This window comes from Ixodes scapularis, unplaced genomic scaffold, assembly GCF_016920785.2.
Source record: "Ixodes scapularis isolate PalLabHiFi unplaced genomic scaffold, ASM1692078v2 PGA_scaffold13__105_contigs__length_92229423, whole genome shotgun sequence".
NCBI lineage: Eukaryota > Metazoa > Arthropoda > Arachnida > Ixodida > Ixodidae > Ixodes > Ixodes scapularis.
In genome coordinates, this window is record NW_024609839.1 from 62,663,933 (window position 1) to 62,680,587 (window position 16,655).

The 16,655-nt window shown below is 48.5% G+C and overlaps 1 protein-coding gene across 1 annotated transcript in view; it reads right to left on the bottom strand.

Moving 5' to 3' along the window:
- The window catches only part of LOC8035584 (sushi, von Willebrand factor type A, EGF and pentraxin domain-containing protein 1), a 50,180-nt gene that overhangs the window by 20,136 nt on the left and 13,389 nt on the right, over positions 1–16,655 (bottom strand). The window contains exons 5-8 of the mRNA XM_029967564.3: positions 13,400–13,600; positions 11,054–11,215; positions 8,368–8,550; positions 6,638–6,817 (exon numbers count right to left, since the gene is read on the bottom strand). Coding sequence (XP_029823424.2) covers positions 6,638–6,817; positions 8,368–8,550; positions 11,054–11,215; positions 13,400–13,600 — 726 coding nt within the window. The remainder of the gene's footprint in view (positions 1–6,637; positions 6,818–8,367; positions 8,551–11,053; positions 11,216–13,399; positions 13,601–16,655) is intronic.

Here is a 16,655-nt window from a genome sequence, read left to right on the forward strand (position 1 = left end):
TAGAAAGACAGTGGACAACCACGGACTTTCGCAAGCCGCCCGTCCTGGCAAGATCCGGAACCCCCAAGACGGAAGAGCATGGCGAATTGAGCGCACCCTTACGTGCTCGAAAGCAACCACGAGTAGACACGTGCTAAGAAAATAGGACTCGTTTACACTTTACCGGACGAACAACTGCAAGCTTACTCCGCATATAAGCGAGAACTCCCGAACCTTACGGAATACGTAAAGAACAAGGCAACCATTCATGCATTTCAACAGAACATAACCGCCATTGTCGAGTATGTGCAGAACCGGGCCGTTACTGCCGAGTATGAGTATTAGGGCGACAATTACTGAGTACATGAAGAACAGGAGCGCTTTCCAAGGATACAAGGGCCAAAACTAGACGAGAAACACGTCGGATAGTGGTAGCGAAGCTCTCCCAGACAGCTCTTGCGCCGAATCGAGTCAGCAGCAGATGGCATCCAAAAACGAGGAGAGGGAACAAGAAACGTGCGGCTATACTCTGGTATCAAATGTGCAGACACTGCGGATGTCAACGATGCTACGAGATAAGCGACCCTTCGTCAACATTAGAGCACGTGGTCGTCTTGAAACCCATCTGGGAAGACGCCTTCAACATCGCCACCAAAAACATCAGAGACGCCATCACTCGAACATGCGTCGACGACAAGGAATGTTTCCTCCGTGTCAACGAGAAATCGAATACGATTGCAGTCATCGTTAGGAATCAGTAGGCGGTCGATAATCTCCTCACGATTGGAACTATTGAGCCGAAAAGCAAGACCCTGTAAATGAATTCCTACGGCGCCACGTCGAGTGCCCAAACGAAGGGGGTCATCTACCTCAGGGGACACGATAACGACAAAACTCCGGAGTCAACGATGAAGGAGCTGAAGTGCAGAACCCACCAAACTTCGGCAGCCACGATTATGGGCCAAACTTGAAAAACCGTGTTTCAAGACACGTACGCTATGCCTGTGAGTCCTTCAAGTTGTTTTCGTACAGGGCCAGATTCCTCGTCGGCCGCTGGTAGGAACAGGCCTGCATACGCAGGCTTCAAAGAAAGACAGCAATTACCCCCGTCTGGCTGGCGAGGTTTCACCGCCCGTCCACACCCGAAGACCCCGGCCCTGATCTGCTCTGCACGCACTGTGGGATTCCCGCCACATGCATCCATCTCATCTGGATGTGCGAGGGGGTCAGAGAGCATTGTAACAACGCCGTAAACTCACTCCCTGAGGGGGCAAGGCCACCCAAGCACGAGTACCGGACCCGCTCCATGCTCGAGAACTCGCATCGCAAAGAAATTCCCGATTCCCTGATTATAGTTTCGTCCGCTCATCAGGGATCGCCTTTTACATTTGGCCTCATCACCCCCCCCTCTCCCCCTTCTTATAATCCCCCTCCCCCTTTACGACTAGCTGACTTTATCAAGAGATCGCGATATATCCCTTTAATAAATACGTTTTCCCTCACTCACTCACTCACTCAGAATTTATCCCAAGGATTACGACAGTATTCGAAAAAGCGCGAACTGGTTGCGAAGCTTCCACTGAATTCGTATCTTCGCCTCTTGCGGTTTTGGCCACGTCACGGCTTTAGTCCCTGTACATGTTGGTTTCTCCTCGACCTTGAGAAGAGACATGCATCAAGGCCGAGACCCCTGGGATCCCCCACTGAGCGGGTCACCAAGATGTGAAGGGAGAACGCCAAGCGCCACGGCGACAAGAAAATGGAACACGTCATCAGCACAACAGCGAGCAACATGGCCACCCCGACCAGCACGAACGCGGAGCACTTTCAAGCCTGTGCTTTCAATCGAGTACAGGTCAGACACTTTCTTCCCCATTCCGACTTCCAGAACCGTTGAATGGTTCAACGAGATAATATCCACTGCAGATCCTCCTCGCCGAACCCGAACTTAATTACGTCCGCCTATGCACGGCGCAACTTGAGAGAATTGAACGTTTTCTCGCGACAGTGGAAAGTAGACCCGCGACCACGTTGGTCGCAGAGGAAGCAGCAGTGCAAGACACTGACTTCCCGACGCTTAAAGGGCACCCGAAAAGAAATTTAGTTTAAACAGTCTGGTAGGGACACACCTATCGAGAAATTAATTTTACGCTAAAAACAATTTTTAGAGGTATATTGACGGCGCGAGACTTATTTTAAATTTTGCGCGAAAAGTTCATGACGTCACGGAAGGGTCATACGCTTTTTCCACCTCAACGAGATGGCCAGGCCGATTCACCCCTTTTCCACGCGCCCGAAATGCAGAGAGAGAAGACAAGTGAAAAGGAGATGACCACCGACTAAATCGCGCCTCGCGCCGTCAATATTGCTCACAAAAATTTTTTTTTTTGCGCGCACAATTAATTTTTCGATTTCCGTGTCCCAACCAGATTGTTTTAAAAAAAAAGCTTATTTCTTTTCTTTTCAGGGGCCCTTAATTGAGAGCATGAACATAAAAACCTGCGAAAGGAACACAAGGCATAATGAACAACATCACCCTGCCATTTTGTAAAGAAGCGAGGTGAGCTGGCGAGACGCGCACCCCCAAAAAACGCAAATGCCACACGATATCAACTGACGAAGAATCACTGGAACGGAGGAAAGAGAAACCGCCACCAACGCAAACCATTGTCCTGCGCCCGGTTTGCAAGAAAATCGTATATGAACTCTGGACTGAAAAAATCTGTGTCGGTATCGAAAAGACTCGTGTTAAAAGCACCGAAGGATACACGGTTAGTCGGAACGAGAAGGCGAATACAATAGCCATAAGCACAAAGATCATAGAACTTGCGGAGCGATTTCTGCAGATCCGGAAGATCCGACAGCCGAAAAGGGACCAATAGAAGTGCAGCCATACATGGCGATGGGACCTAACAAGATCAAGAGGTCACACATCTACACTTGCCACACGACAACCCAGAGACGTTCGTCAAAGAGTTCAGGTGTAATATTCACCAGGTTATGGCGGCCAGAGCCCTCGGCGGGAAAGGAAGAAGGCCATCCTGATTATTTTTGCAGAAAAGACATTACAGAGACACGTACGCTACGTATTCGAAGTGTACCGCGTTCCCGAATACATACACAGGCCACTAGTAAGTTTCGGGTCTCACCAAATCGGCCACAAGGCCGACGTGTGCCTAGGAAACATGCGACGCTGCGGCACATGCAGACAAGAGCACGACACCATGGAAAAGTGCACCTCGACGCCAAACATGCACCAACTGCGAGGGCAATCACATGGTAACCAGCAACGAATGCCCGAGAAGGAAGATATATACCCACGAAAGAAGGAGCAAAAGAACAAGGCGCGCAGAGGACAAGCAGAATGGCGCGACATGGAGCTCGTCTCCAGCGAACTCTTTAGGCTCCCCGGGAGCAATGTCAACAGGTCCATCATGAGCAAACATGGCCAGTTCCCAAAGAAGACCATCACACATGACAAGGTCACAGACGCCACTGACCTGGCCAGGGATTTCAGGAACCCAACTAGCAAATATGGCGCAGCACAGAGGCTGAGCATTATCGCGATACAAATGTATCGCCATAATATTTTGGAAATACGTTTAGTATTTATATTTCTGTATCGCGATACATTTTTTTAATCAATATTTGTATTTTAGTAACTGAATACATTTTCGGAGTATTCCTTATATCGCGATACAATCCCGTGTAAATGCTTCTTGTTACAATGTTCGAGAAATCAGTGATCCCCAAGCGAAAGCTCAAGATATTGCTTTCTTTCTTTTTCCGTGCTTCAGGGGGGTAGAAAGTACAGTAAATGGGACCTTGAGGCCTTGTTATCAAGCAGACCAAGGTCTGTTTCGAGTATTAGGCCGCCGAGGTTAACGTTCGCGAGAGAATATCCACAGATTAGGATACACAATCTACGCCGACGATATAACCACCTGGGCAAAGACTGGCAGCGCCTCGAAGCAGAGCGGAATTCTTCAGATAGCATTTACACCATTTTGGAATTTTCGACAAATAACGGACCGCAGCTCTCTCTTCAAAAAAAAAAAAAAAAAGAAAGAACTATTGTATTTATTTTTGACAAGAAAGAACGGGACGAGAAAGCTGGCAGCAAATGAGACTCCACGTCAAAGGGAAGAAGATTCAGCAACAACCCATTGTCAAGCTTTTAGAAATCCAAATCAACGAGGATAGGAAGGCAGGCAGCTGGTACAAACAAGCAAGAAGTCATCGGATGCAAAACCTTAACATCCTAAGAAAAAGTACCGGAAAACCTTGGGGAGTTCAGGAGGAGACCCCAAGGACAATGGTCAGGGAACTTCTTATCCCAAGGCAACTTACCAAATAAATTATCTTAAGCTAACCAAAGCGCAGGAGAATGGTCTAGAAGTGCTCAACCGTGAGGCCATGAGGGTCACCACTGGCCTCCCAAAGTACATGAGGCTGGAAAACCTTTATCAAATTGCCGGTCTCAACACAATTAAAGAGACTGCGCGAGAAAACAAAACGAACGAGATACTCAGACTGCAGAAGACAAGGTCAGAAGGCAAGATCCTCAGAGAGCTCGGGTACGGAAAAAACGAGCACCCTGTCATGGCGGATCCTGCTTCACCGTTGGGAAGCGAAGTTGTGGTGGATAAATTACCGACACCACAAAACCAAAGTGTCGACCAGCGAAACAGAAGCACTCTGCTGGCAAACATCTTGATAACGTATTCGAAGTTCTTTAGGATAGCGCCAACGCCATTGTTTATACGGACGCTGCCCAGGATGACGAACAGACGTCTATAGCGTAATACAACGCAAACAACCGCAAGATATTTGCCAACTCAGTCGGTAGAGACATCAGGGTCAAAGGTCAAACTGAAGGCCGTCGAAAAGTCCGTGAAGGACTTCGGCCCAGTAAAATCCAAACGGAACTTGTATGTTAATTCATACTCAAAAAAAAAAAAAAACAGTTTGGGAATTTAACACGTATGACAGCCGAAGTCGCACGCTCAGAAGAATTGAGACAGCGACTAAACAGTGTACACAACATAAAAATAAAGTGGATCCCGGGACACCAAGGCATCCACGGGAACGACGAGACGCGCGCAGCCACACGGGAACAGCTACACGCATGTCTTCCCTCCCGGCCCAGGCTCAACTCGCCCCGTCGTCACCAGGTAAACTCAGGAAAGTCTTAATCCTGCAGAAATGACAGCCCAAGAGCTCCAGGAAAGAAAGCAACGACTCGCTGAGCTGCGAAAAAACCAGTAGCCGTTTCCGTCGGATCATTACAAAAAATGGTAGCTGGTGTGTCGGAAAAGGCCCAGGACCGAAACTACTATGACACCGACCCGAAGGAGCCTCTTCAGCAAGAAAAAAAATGAGACAGAAAAAGATGGAGAGGACGGCCTGTGCGAGGACTGCCATGTCCTCGCGAACATTGTACACGTCTTTTGGGACTGCCCGAGGAACCAAGGCGAGCGCAAGACAGCCATCGCATCGCTTCCACCTCAAGCCAGACCGGACCATCTGAAGGACTGGATCCTTCCAGGGGGTCGACTCATCAAGTCGGCAGGGCATATTCAAGGCATTTAGCTCCCTTCCCCAATCCTTTCCCCTCCCGTAAGCGATGACAAAGGTCAAGGGTTGCGGACCCCCCCCCCCCCCCCCTCCCCCCCTTCTCCTGTCATTTTCGTTTTCTGATAAATAAAACATAGGCTCACTCACTCACTCAGATTTAATCCCAAAAGAAACATCATAGTGAGGGTCTGGCCGATCGGCGACGTGTCTCTGGCCGCGAGGGCAGGCCAATAGAAGCGCACTCGCAGACATCGTCGTACAGGAGCGCGCGCGTTCGCTTGTGGGATGTGCTATTAGGCCGAAAACGGCAACGCGTCGGCGGCATCCAATATCGATGTCCGTACAACCAGAGCCACGAAATAGTGCAACGTCACTTCGGACGTTGGATTAGATTGGACTCCTTGGGATTCGCCTTTGTGATGGGTGGATCACCGAACTTTGGGGTCTGGATCTAGCCAGTTCGCTTCTCTGCCACTTCCGCTTCCACTCTCTCTTCTATCTTCGGAGTTGGGTTCGTTCCACACGCTCCATCGTACCCTCCCCTCCATCTTGGCACTTGGAATCATCGCTTCCAATTACCTGAAGCTTTATCTATAATAGCAGGAAACGGTCTTTCCGTCCTTCAGAAACGTGAAAACAGTTCGCGACAAAGAAGAGCAGTATCGACCTAGCTTTTCTGACACCAAATCTAGCGCTCGGGAAACCGCATTTTCGGATCGCACACCGATCGCCAACTGCGCCCGCCCTGCACTAAGCTCAAGGTGGCGGGGCCCACATGGAAATCGAGGAAGGGTGTGTTGGAGCTACATTTATACACTAGCCACACGGGCGCCCTAAACCGTAGTTAGCTGCGACTGAGATCAGATATGTATCTGCAGCTAAGGGTGTCACTGTAGCAAGGGTTTAGTTGATACTAACTGCTCATCATGCTTAAGCCTAAGTGCGGTTTAGAATGTGCGTCAGGCACACCGCTGTCAAGACTGACCTCGGTCACACTTATTAGGGATGGCGGTATTTGAGAGTTTTGAAAAAGGATAGGTCCTCGAAGAGAGGCAAGAAGGATACCACGAAGGTTCCTTACGATTGCAAGCGGCGCCTGTATTTGTCCATGTCTTGTGAGGTGTGCAGACGGTGGTACTCTCCCCGACGAGTCGATGTCCCTGGATGCAGCTGTAGGTGCAGGTGGTCCCGACGGCACGATCTCCGTCGCAGCCTTCCGCGTACCCGTTCTCGGGGATGGGAGGCTCGTCACACTGCTTGGCTAAAAGAAAAAACGAAAAAAAAAAAAATCTTTTTAGAGCGTTTTCAAGCAGCAATGGCGGTAACCATTTTATTGGGCACAAATGGTGTTACTGTATCCTGGTTCTGGCGAAACGCTGACGCAGCCTTGCTTTCCAATACGGGCTCATAAAAGCTTGCGCAAACAAGGGCGCACCATTTTCTATATATGTGCTGCCACCTGGACACGCTAGTGGGTTCGAAACTGACTGGAAAACAACGCGCGCGCATGTTCGACACTCGAAATATATAGCTCCCCTGAACTTCGCTTTGGTCCAAATCCTGGGTTGTCTTCGGTCCCGAAGTTGGTACAAAGAATTCATCTTCCTTGTCTGCTCGGCCGGAAGGAAGAGATGGAGAGTGTACTATCGGGGAAAAATGAAATGCGAACAGAGGAGCGCGTGGCTCGCGGTACAGGCTGCGCCGCCTGGAAGTGAGCCTAGGGGCGAGGGTGCGTGACCTACCTCGACGTGTTCACGCCCCTCGATTGGCGCTCCCCCAGCTTCGGCAATGCGCCTCTCAGTGCGCTGAAAGCTGCCACCGCTATCTTTGCCTGCTCGGCGAGTGGGGCGAGCTTCTTTGCACCGCACGCGCTGAGCCAGCAAAGATAGCGGTGATAGCTTTCAGCGCACCAAGAGGCGCACTGCTGAAGCTTGGGAAGCGCAGAGGGAGGGGCGTGAACACATCGCAGTAGGCCACGCACCCTCGCTCCTAGGCTCACTTCCAGGCGGCGCAGCCTGTACCAAGAGCCACGCGCTCCTCTGTTCGCATTTCATTTTTCCCCGATAGTACCACATTCATGTACTCTAGAACCGATATTTGTGCGAAAGGTTCATCGGAGCAGCGGCTACTAAATGGCACTCCCTTTGTTCGCCCTATTAAAAGGGTTCGGTTCCATCCATCCATCCATGTCTTTTGCCCATCGAAATCAGCAGGCGTTCCTGGCAACCATCAAACGAAGCTTCTTATAGAAGTCGCGCAAAAGCAAACTAAGCGAAACTTTAGCTGGCCGCACTCTGAGGTTTCTCTGCCTCAGAGGGAAGAAGCTCTGGTTTCTTTTAAAGCAGTAGCACAGTGCTTGAAAGTGACATCATTTTATGGCACCACTGCGAGGATCTCGTCTGCTCATGTTGGTGTGGGGCGCGCCGCAACAAGGTAATTTGATAGAGGTTTGACGTCATAGCGCGGGCGACCAATGGCGTATGCCATGCGTAGCCGGGAAAAGGGGGAGGGGGTATAGCTTGAAGGCACGGCTCATACACCCCCCTCCCTCCCTCCCCCCCCCCCCCCCTCCCTACTACCCCGCTCCACGAGGTGGGAGGGTAGGGACTGCGTATTAGTCCTATCGTACCTTTACGGAATTTTACAAAAATGTCGAGCGATTTTTTCACCGGAAAACTCAGTTGCACAATGCACATTAAACCACAAAACACAACTCCGATTCAAGTCGTCTATCGACAAGTTTAAATTTTTTTCGGAGTTTACTATCGAGATGCGAAGTCGCCAGCGGGGGACGGTTCTGGGATCACTCACGAACACAGACGACTGTAGCCCCGGACCAGGTTCCATCCTCCTGGCAGGTCCTGACCCCGCTTTCTTGCTCCATGAGCTCGAATCCTTCGTCGCAGTCGAACTCGCACTCGCTCTTGTACGCCGTCGAGCACTCGTCGATGATGGATCCGTGTTCCGGCGGTTGCAGTGGCGGGCAGGTCACCGCTGTGTGCAGTGTCGATTGCAATTGATTTAATAAGTTCATGCGTCGCGTTCACGTCGCAAAACTGTCCCGCGAAGAGCGTGTATCGAAGAACAACGGCCAAGGGCAGTCAGTAAGTGACAGAGATGGCTGTCGTAGAATAAACTAGATTTAGCGTGTTGAAGGTACAATAACGATACAAGCTCCACCCACAAAGTAATCGCTCTTTCCACTTTAGCAAAGCGAACGTTTACGAGGAGGAAACCACCCATCGTGTCAAGCAGATAGAGCTTTGTGGGCAGTGCTTGTGCTGCTATTCTTAAGACTTCTTAAAACGAAAACTTTGTTGCCATTTCAAAGGTTCTGGTCGTCCGTGTACCCTTTTATGCCTTTATTCTTTCGTTTTTGAGTATTGATTATAACAACGTGCTCGAATTAACTAGTAACTAGAACTAGTACTTGCAACAGCTAGACTATACAAGTAGCTGTTGTTGCTTGACATACTCGAGATATGACGTTGCAGGGCCGTGCCTCGCTTGGGAAATCAGGGAAACGTAGCCCATGGAGGTTTCAGGACACTAACACCACGGGCTTGATTTCTTTTGAATGTAGTACAATGTGCTGGCAAACACGTTTCACCAGCCGCCAGCTCTGGCCACCTAATCATAGCAACCTCCATAGAAATGTAAGCTATTTATTTTGAAGAGGGGATGGCTAAGCCCGAAGACAAGCCAGAGAGATGTCTCATCCGTTTTTCTCATTTTCGTAGCTTTACGTTTTGTGCTTGCACTAATATAGGCACAACAACCAGGTAGTGCTCTTGAACATTGCACTCTTTCCCACTCTTTGAACGAGCAAGAAGTGCAACACACATTTGAGACAGAATTCGCAGGCATTGAAACCCTGTGACTCTAACATTGAATGGACTATAATTTCTTGTCGCTTTGCAGAGCGCGTCTAAGCGTCCAAGTTCCAATGTGAGCTAGGAGTATTTCCTCGTTGCATCTTTTTATTATAACTCAGCCAGTTGGGATTCGTTGCGCACCAAAGTAAATTATTTTCCGTACAGCGAGGTAAAGTAGAGTTAATCTAGAACGTCCAACAAAACCATTAAAAAAAAAATAGAAAACACCCGCAGTAATGTTTTATAAACTACTAGCTCCAATACATATATAAGCTACAAAGAAACAACAAAAAAAATCCTTTCGCTCGAATTTGCTACCTTTCACACGGCCGCAAAACGTCCGACGGGCTGAGCGATCCGCTTTCCCAAAGATCAAGCAGTGGAGATTGAAACGAAGCGATAGACAAGCTTCGTCTCCACCCTCGACGTCAAGAGGGCATCGGTGGCGGCGGCTGGAGATCTACGCAGACTCGATCACATCAAGCTGTCAGAAAGCTGCCTTCGAAGCGGGTTAAGACGTCATTTTCGAAGATTACCGCGGAGTCAGTCCCGGTAGATGACGTCTACTGGAGTAAAAACACGTGTCCACCACACCCAGTTTAAAGGAAAAATCCGGCGGTTTTCGTTTTTGTTTTTTTTCTTACCCAAGTTCTGCCCAATTTCGGAATTAACGTTTCTCTTCCCGGCGTGCTACGTATTGTTTCAACATTCTAAATATCGCTATTGAAAGAGAATGGCAATGGCAAGGTTATGCCAAATTTAACATTCTAAAATTTCCCGCGTTCTCCAGTGGAGCGCCGTCACGTACTGTATAAATTGCATGTCAAACAAATAATCTAAAAAAAAATGTTTTGAGCGTTTTTCTTATTTTTGTTTTGTTTTGATGGGGTACGTTTCACAACATTTATTTCACACCACCAAGCTTCTTCTAGCCATTCAAGAACAAGCTGTGCTGTCCCTACATTATAACATCCATCTAACGTCACGCTTACAGTGTTACCGGTACAGCCTCCGAGCCTCTCTGACCAAATATATATATATATAAAATATTAATAATTTCGCAAAAAGAAAAAAAAAAGATAGATTTGTATTTTGTGACTTCTAAGTGGAGGACTAGTTCAGATGCGCCATTGAAGGTGCTGAACCAAGTTCAAGGCAAAACAGTTAAAAACAAAATTGCCAGTGTCTTTAATAACTTAAAGAAATGAAAACTGCGGCTCACCTATGTTCACGCTTCCAGCTTCGCAATTCGTCCTTCGCCGTTCTTATCGGTCGACTTTGATTGGCTACGGCTCGATAACAAGACGCTCGGGACAAGCCGCGCTCCGCGTTCCTTGAGCTGTCGGTTAATATAAGACGTCTGAGGCGGACCTCTACTGGCAACACTGGCCAACGCTGATCATTTGTCTTTTTAGACTTGGGCTAGGTGGCGCAAGCTACCGCCCGCTACAAACGTACAAAGACGACGAGCGCCGTGGCGATGCACTTTTGGCGCTTTTTTTTTTGTTGGCTCCATCGGATTCGTATAGCGTAGGCTAAGGTCGCTCTTGAAGTGAAACAAACAGAGAGCAGAGACTCGCGTTGGCGTTTTTCACCGAGGTGTAGGACAAAGCGATACACACGGACGCAGGGCTTTCCCGCGGTGGGGTCTCCCACGTGGGCCTTCTTGCAGACGCAGTCCTTGATAGACCTGCTGCCTTCGTGCGCTGTCGTGCTGTTTTGAGGGCAGCTCTTACACCGGGTCTTGTCGTCGTGCTCTTCCTTGTACGTGCCCGGATTGCAGGCTGCAAACAAGACGTTGTCCAGGGGTGTTGTAGGCACTGCGGTGCCATGGGACGCGTCTCCGACTGGTATGTCTACAAGCGTCCTAAGACCCCCAAATTCCGACTCATGACGTCGTAAAAGTGTCACGCGGTCGCCGGCCGCGACCCTGGCGGTGTGACAGCAGTGGTGGTGCATGTCGCGGACGCCTGCTCTGTCGCGGGTCACTCTCTGGTGTGACAGTCCACGGAAGCTCTAGCAGCCAGAAGTTGGGACGCCATGACGACAGGGACACTCGCGCTCGAGCCTTTTTGCCAGTATTTCTACGACCAACCGCCAGGATCGCGACATCCGACAGCACGACAGTCCGGCTTGTGTGACGCCATTCGTTGCCACTTCGAGACCACATTTGGTGTGTGGTCTTGAATAGGACGCTAAACAGACCAGTCGGAGATGCGCTCCAGACTCCATAATAGAAACCGATTGCAATCTACACTCTAAAAATCCCGTATGTTCCCGCAAATAAATTGGTAGATCTGGTCACTGCAAAATATAGAGTGAGTCGTTGGTCACTAGGAGTGATGTATAGGCGAACGACGAGGCTGTAGTGAAATGCAGTTCCAAGGTCCCCCCGAAAGGTGGCGCCAGCGTGCTCTCTCGTCGTAAGATATCACAAGCAGTCACTCGGTCGTAAGCAAACGCAAGTGTGAGCGGGCCTTTAGAGTGTACCCAGTTTAAGAGCCGCAACTCTGAGACTGATTAATATCGCGAATGTAAAACTGAGCATCAAAGAGGTTACAAGAAAATATGACAGTCACACTCGCTCTATGAATGTCTAAACAGCGGAAATTAAAGGCTGGTTCAGACATCTGCAACGAGTGCGTTGGATACGACTGCGTCCGTTGTGACCGGAGCGACCAGATTGACTGCTCTGCGCCGCGCGTACACACTCCTGCAAACACTGCAACAAGTGCAGCGGGTCGTCAGCACGGCGGCCGCTTCTCCGCCACCGTTCGCTGTTTCCGCGGTGCCTCTAAAATGATGGGGACATGCTGACATTCACTGGCGTATCACTAAATAGAAAGACAGTTTTCTATAGCCTGAAGTTTTTTTTTTTTTTTTTTTTTTTTTTGAGGATATGCTTGAAAGTAGAGTGGATAAAAAAAAAGAAAAAAGAAATGCAGTACACCGTCTTGGAGGGTAACGACTTTAACACATGACTTTACCAATATATAATACAAATCTCGCCCCACGCCTTTTTTTTTGTTTTTACTATTTCAAAAGACGATGTAATCTTAGCAGCGACATAGCAATGTAGAAATATGATTTCGTAATCACATAGACGTTGTGAGAGTTCAGGAATGCTAAGACTAATCACTTTTCTCGGGTGATGAAAACACGTCAAAGTTCGCATCCTTCGTACACGCCTTTAAATACGGTACGCACCAGTAATACCTTGCACTTGACCACACGCGTAGACTGCGCAAAATAAGAAATCCAGGCGATGTTCAAGAACACAAATGCGAAAAAGCACCACTGTAGTCGAAGTAAGCAAACACGAGGGCACGAGCGTTTCTGCTATCTTGAGGGTGCCGCCACAACATGCCCGCACCAGTACATGAATCTTCCCGCCTAGAACGTGCTGGGCTATCATCGCCACATACGACTAGAATTCAGACAAGAATAGCGCCCTACGCGGAGCGATGAGCTTCCACCACGCCGACCACGTCGACCGTTACCACCGACGCCACGTTTTTCAGCAGACAGCAGGAACCGCGACCGGCATGCAACACGCGCGGCCCGAGCTCTCCTCGACCTGCGTTTGTTCTGTCGGTGCGGTCGCTCCCTTCGTTCCCGAACGTAGCGAAATTCAGCCCGGCTCCACTCCTTGCGTTGTGAACGGACACGAACGAAACGACCGTTTGGCGCTTCGTTCCTATGGCAATTCGTCGTTCCAACCGGTTGCATTCGTTCGTTAGCTTAGTGGGCGCTTTGAGCGCAAGCCTGTGAACTGGCCTTGAATCTGCCTTGACGTTCCATGACTTGTGTTTCCACGAGGGGGGGGGGGGGGGGTGATTTATTTATGCAGTGACAAATGACTGATAATTGGAGATATTCTTGACCCGCTCCAACTTAAGTTAACCAAATATCTATATATCCACACCAAGTTTAACCGAACCCGACGTAGATGAGGCGAACGTACTTACCTTTGCACTGCCCTTCGAGCCCCGTACCCTCGAATCCGGGACCGCACAGGCAGTTGCTGGTCCCGGTGGCCATGGAGCACCCACAGATGGCGTTCTTGTCGCAGCAGCCTGGATCGTCCGGCTGGCCTCGGTACGGGCTGCGACACAGGTAGTCGCAGTTTCGTGGGTTGTCGTCGAGGTTCCAGCGATTTCCCGTGCCTCCTACAAACATGCATGCGATATTTATTTATTTTTAGCTGATTTGGTGAATCTTAATTACGAATCAAGAACCGGAAAATCGCCCCCCCCCCCTTTTTTTTTTTCCCTGTGGAGGACAGGTCAGATTACCTGATGGAATGTGCTGTTCCTATCCGTTTGTATCTCCATCTACTTACGCGTACATTAGTTACCGAACATCCAACACAAACCTTATGTCATTGTAGCGATAAAAAAGTCCTGCAACCAGAGGAAAATTTTCACAAGGAAAAATGTAAAAGTTTACGGCAAGATGAAAAAAAGAAGAGAGAGAAAAATATACGGGGATAAAAAGTAAGAAAAACAAATAATAGCGATGAAAAGATAGAGATCATATCTTTTTGACTTGAACTATTAAAACTATCAGAAGCGTGAAGCGTCAGTTAATTGCTGGAGCTTGTTGGCTACGACAGCGTACCATTCGAGAAGAGTTAGAGTCAACACGTAAAGAAAGTTAAAATCACAATTAAAGACCATTAAAAACACCACTAAAGCCCGGAGAAAGCTACTCGGTCGATCCAAGGCGCGTACTTCGGGCGAGAAGCATCTACACGAGTGTCTAGAATTTCAAATTCCAGCAAAGCTTCTTATCTAACAGCCAAATACATACACCAACATAAATGTCCACGAGACGTAATTAACGTAACATTTGGTTACGTCCCTTCCCAAGGACGTGGACATTCAAAGGTCATTAAGAACCTCGTCGTCGCGCTTCCCCGGGACTAAACAGAACGGCTTGACAAAACAAACGCCAAGGGGGCGTCGGGCCGCGTCCTGCCCAGTACATTCCTTCCACTGTAAGGCTCGGTCCACGCACGCACACACGCACAAATGCACGTGCAGACGCGGGCACGCACGATTGCACAGCGCCGCAGAGGCACGTACACACAAAGGTCCGGCTGTGAATCGTTCGCATGCCTCGTCCCAGACGAGATCCGAAAGCAAAGCTGAAAAAGGAGCGTCTGCGGAGGGAAACGGGATACCCTTGAGACGTTCATGACTTTCGAAGGCAATAAACGTTTCACAGAATGCAAAGCATTCAGCGGGGAGAAACCCGATAGGTTCATTGCTGGGGAGGAGAGACTGGGCTGGAGGAATTTCGGAAGCAAGGGCATCGTTTGGACCGGAGACCACAGAGATCGAGCATCTGTTACTCGTTCCGTGGGCCTCTTCCCTTTCCACATTGTCATTCTCCTCGCCACCACCTCGACTTTTGTTTCGTTTTTTTTTTTCTAATGTGGAGGAGCAGGGCGTGGGGTGTGTTGGGGAATATTACAACTTTGGTGCAGGTTTTATTCTTCAATTTTTTAACAACTTATTGCCTTATGTTTACTAGCAATATGACCTTCGGTAAAGTCACAGGCCGAGCATGGATACTGTAACCACAGAAATGAATTTAAGAATTTCCAATGCTAACGATATGCTAAAAATAGAAGTGCTAAAATATCAGTTTAGAGCGTGCGGGGTGCAGTGAAGGAATTCGGTGGTGGGGGAGGAATAAACGCGTCCTCTAAATTAAAACTCTTGGCCTTTGCTCAGGCATTTTGATTCGCGGAAAAAAATACAAAGAAGAAAGAAAGAAAGAAAGAAAGTAAGAAAGACTGACTTAACTTTACGATACGTAGTATAATACACGTCTTCTTAACTTGTGAAGAGCTAGGATGAATCATGACTATGGTATATTTTACGTACTATTTATTTTTCTATTTCCTTCATACAATTTTTTCCTTGCAAGTTCCCATGACCAAATCACTTCGTCTGCGTTTGGGACTGTGTTTTATCTGTTTTTTTTTTTAATCTTTCCCGTCTCAGGATATACAAATACTGGTATCAGAGTAAAAATGCAGGCAAGCTGGTGCACATCCATAATGAGAAACCTTGAGACCAGGAACAGAAGGGACAAGGTTAACACCGTCTCATAACCAGCACAAAAATTATTTAATTAAGAACAAGCTTCTTCTTTGTTCTCTGAAACAGTTGCCCACATTTTCTGCGGTTCTACATCGTGAAAGTCTTAAAAAATCACCTCAGATTTAAAGGCAGTCTGCGAAGTTGGGTGCACACTAACAATTATAAATGATAAAGCCATGACTCCCAAAAGCGACGTTGTGGGAAGCTTCATTACAATAGCTTTCAGCCTTTCCACTCTGGTGAAGAAGGAAGACCAGCGGAACTGTACAATGGAAAGTAACGGCCGGCCGCAAGTCGGCAAGCCAGAGTGGAAAGGCTGCCGCCATCTATGAGCCACAGTGGCAACCAGATACGTGGCTTGCCGCCATCGCTCATAGATGGCGGTAAGTGCTCAGAGTTCGGTGTCTTCATTTTTTTGCGGGGGACACGATCCTGGGGAAACTAGCCCTTAACAGCTCTGCTGTAAAAGAGGAAGGCAACACCACACTACCACAGGATACTGGGGGACTAGAAAGGCAGAACCGCTGGTGTCTTGGACCGATAGAAAAAAGGGGATGATGTCGAGCACACACAAATACCAAGACATAAAGAAACTAGACGGACAAAAACGCAAGTGTCCCGTCGCCTAAAATGAAGGACAGTAAACACACACTCACTGCCACACGACGCAAAGGAACTAGACATACCGAAATATCCTTATATGAGGATAATGAGGGAAACTAATAGGGTTACTTGAGCTGGAAATTGTATAAGTATGCCGTCACTGACTTTGGATAATGAAACATGGGGGTTTTTGGTATGTCCAGTTCCTTTGTGTCGTTCAGTAATAAATGTATGCTTACTCTCATTGATTTTGGGCGACGGGACACCTGCATTTTTGTCCGTCTGGTTCCTTAATGTCTTGTGGTATTTGTGTATGTTCGACGCCATCCTCTTCTTTTTGTCTGTCCAAGACACCAGTGCTTTGGTCTTTCTAGTTCCCCTCTGTCGTGTGGTAGTGTGGTGATGCCTTCTTAATTCTGTAATGAAGCTTCTACCTAGGGTGCCTCAATGTCCTTCTGTTTAGGGTGATGCCATCCTTTGTAGTACCCGATGCCGACAGCTCGCGCTC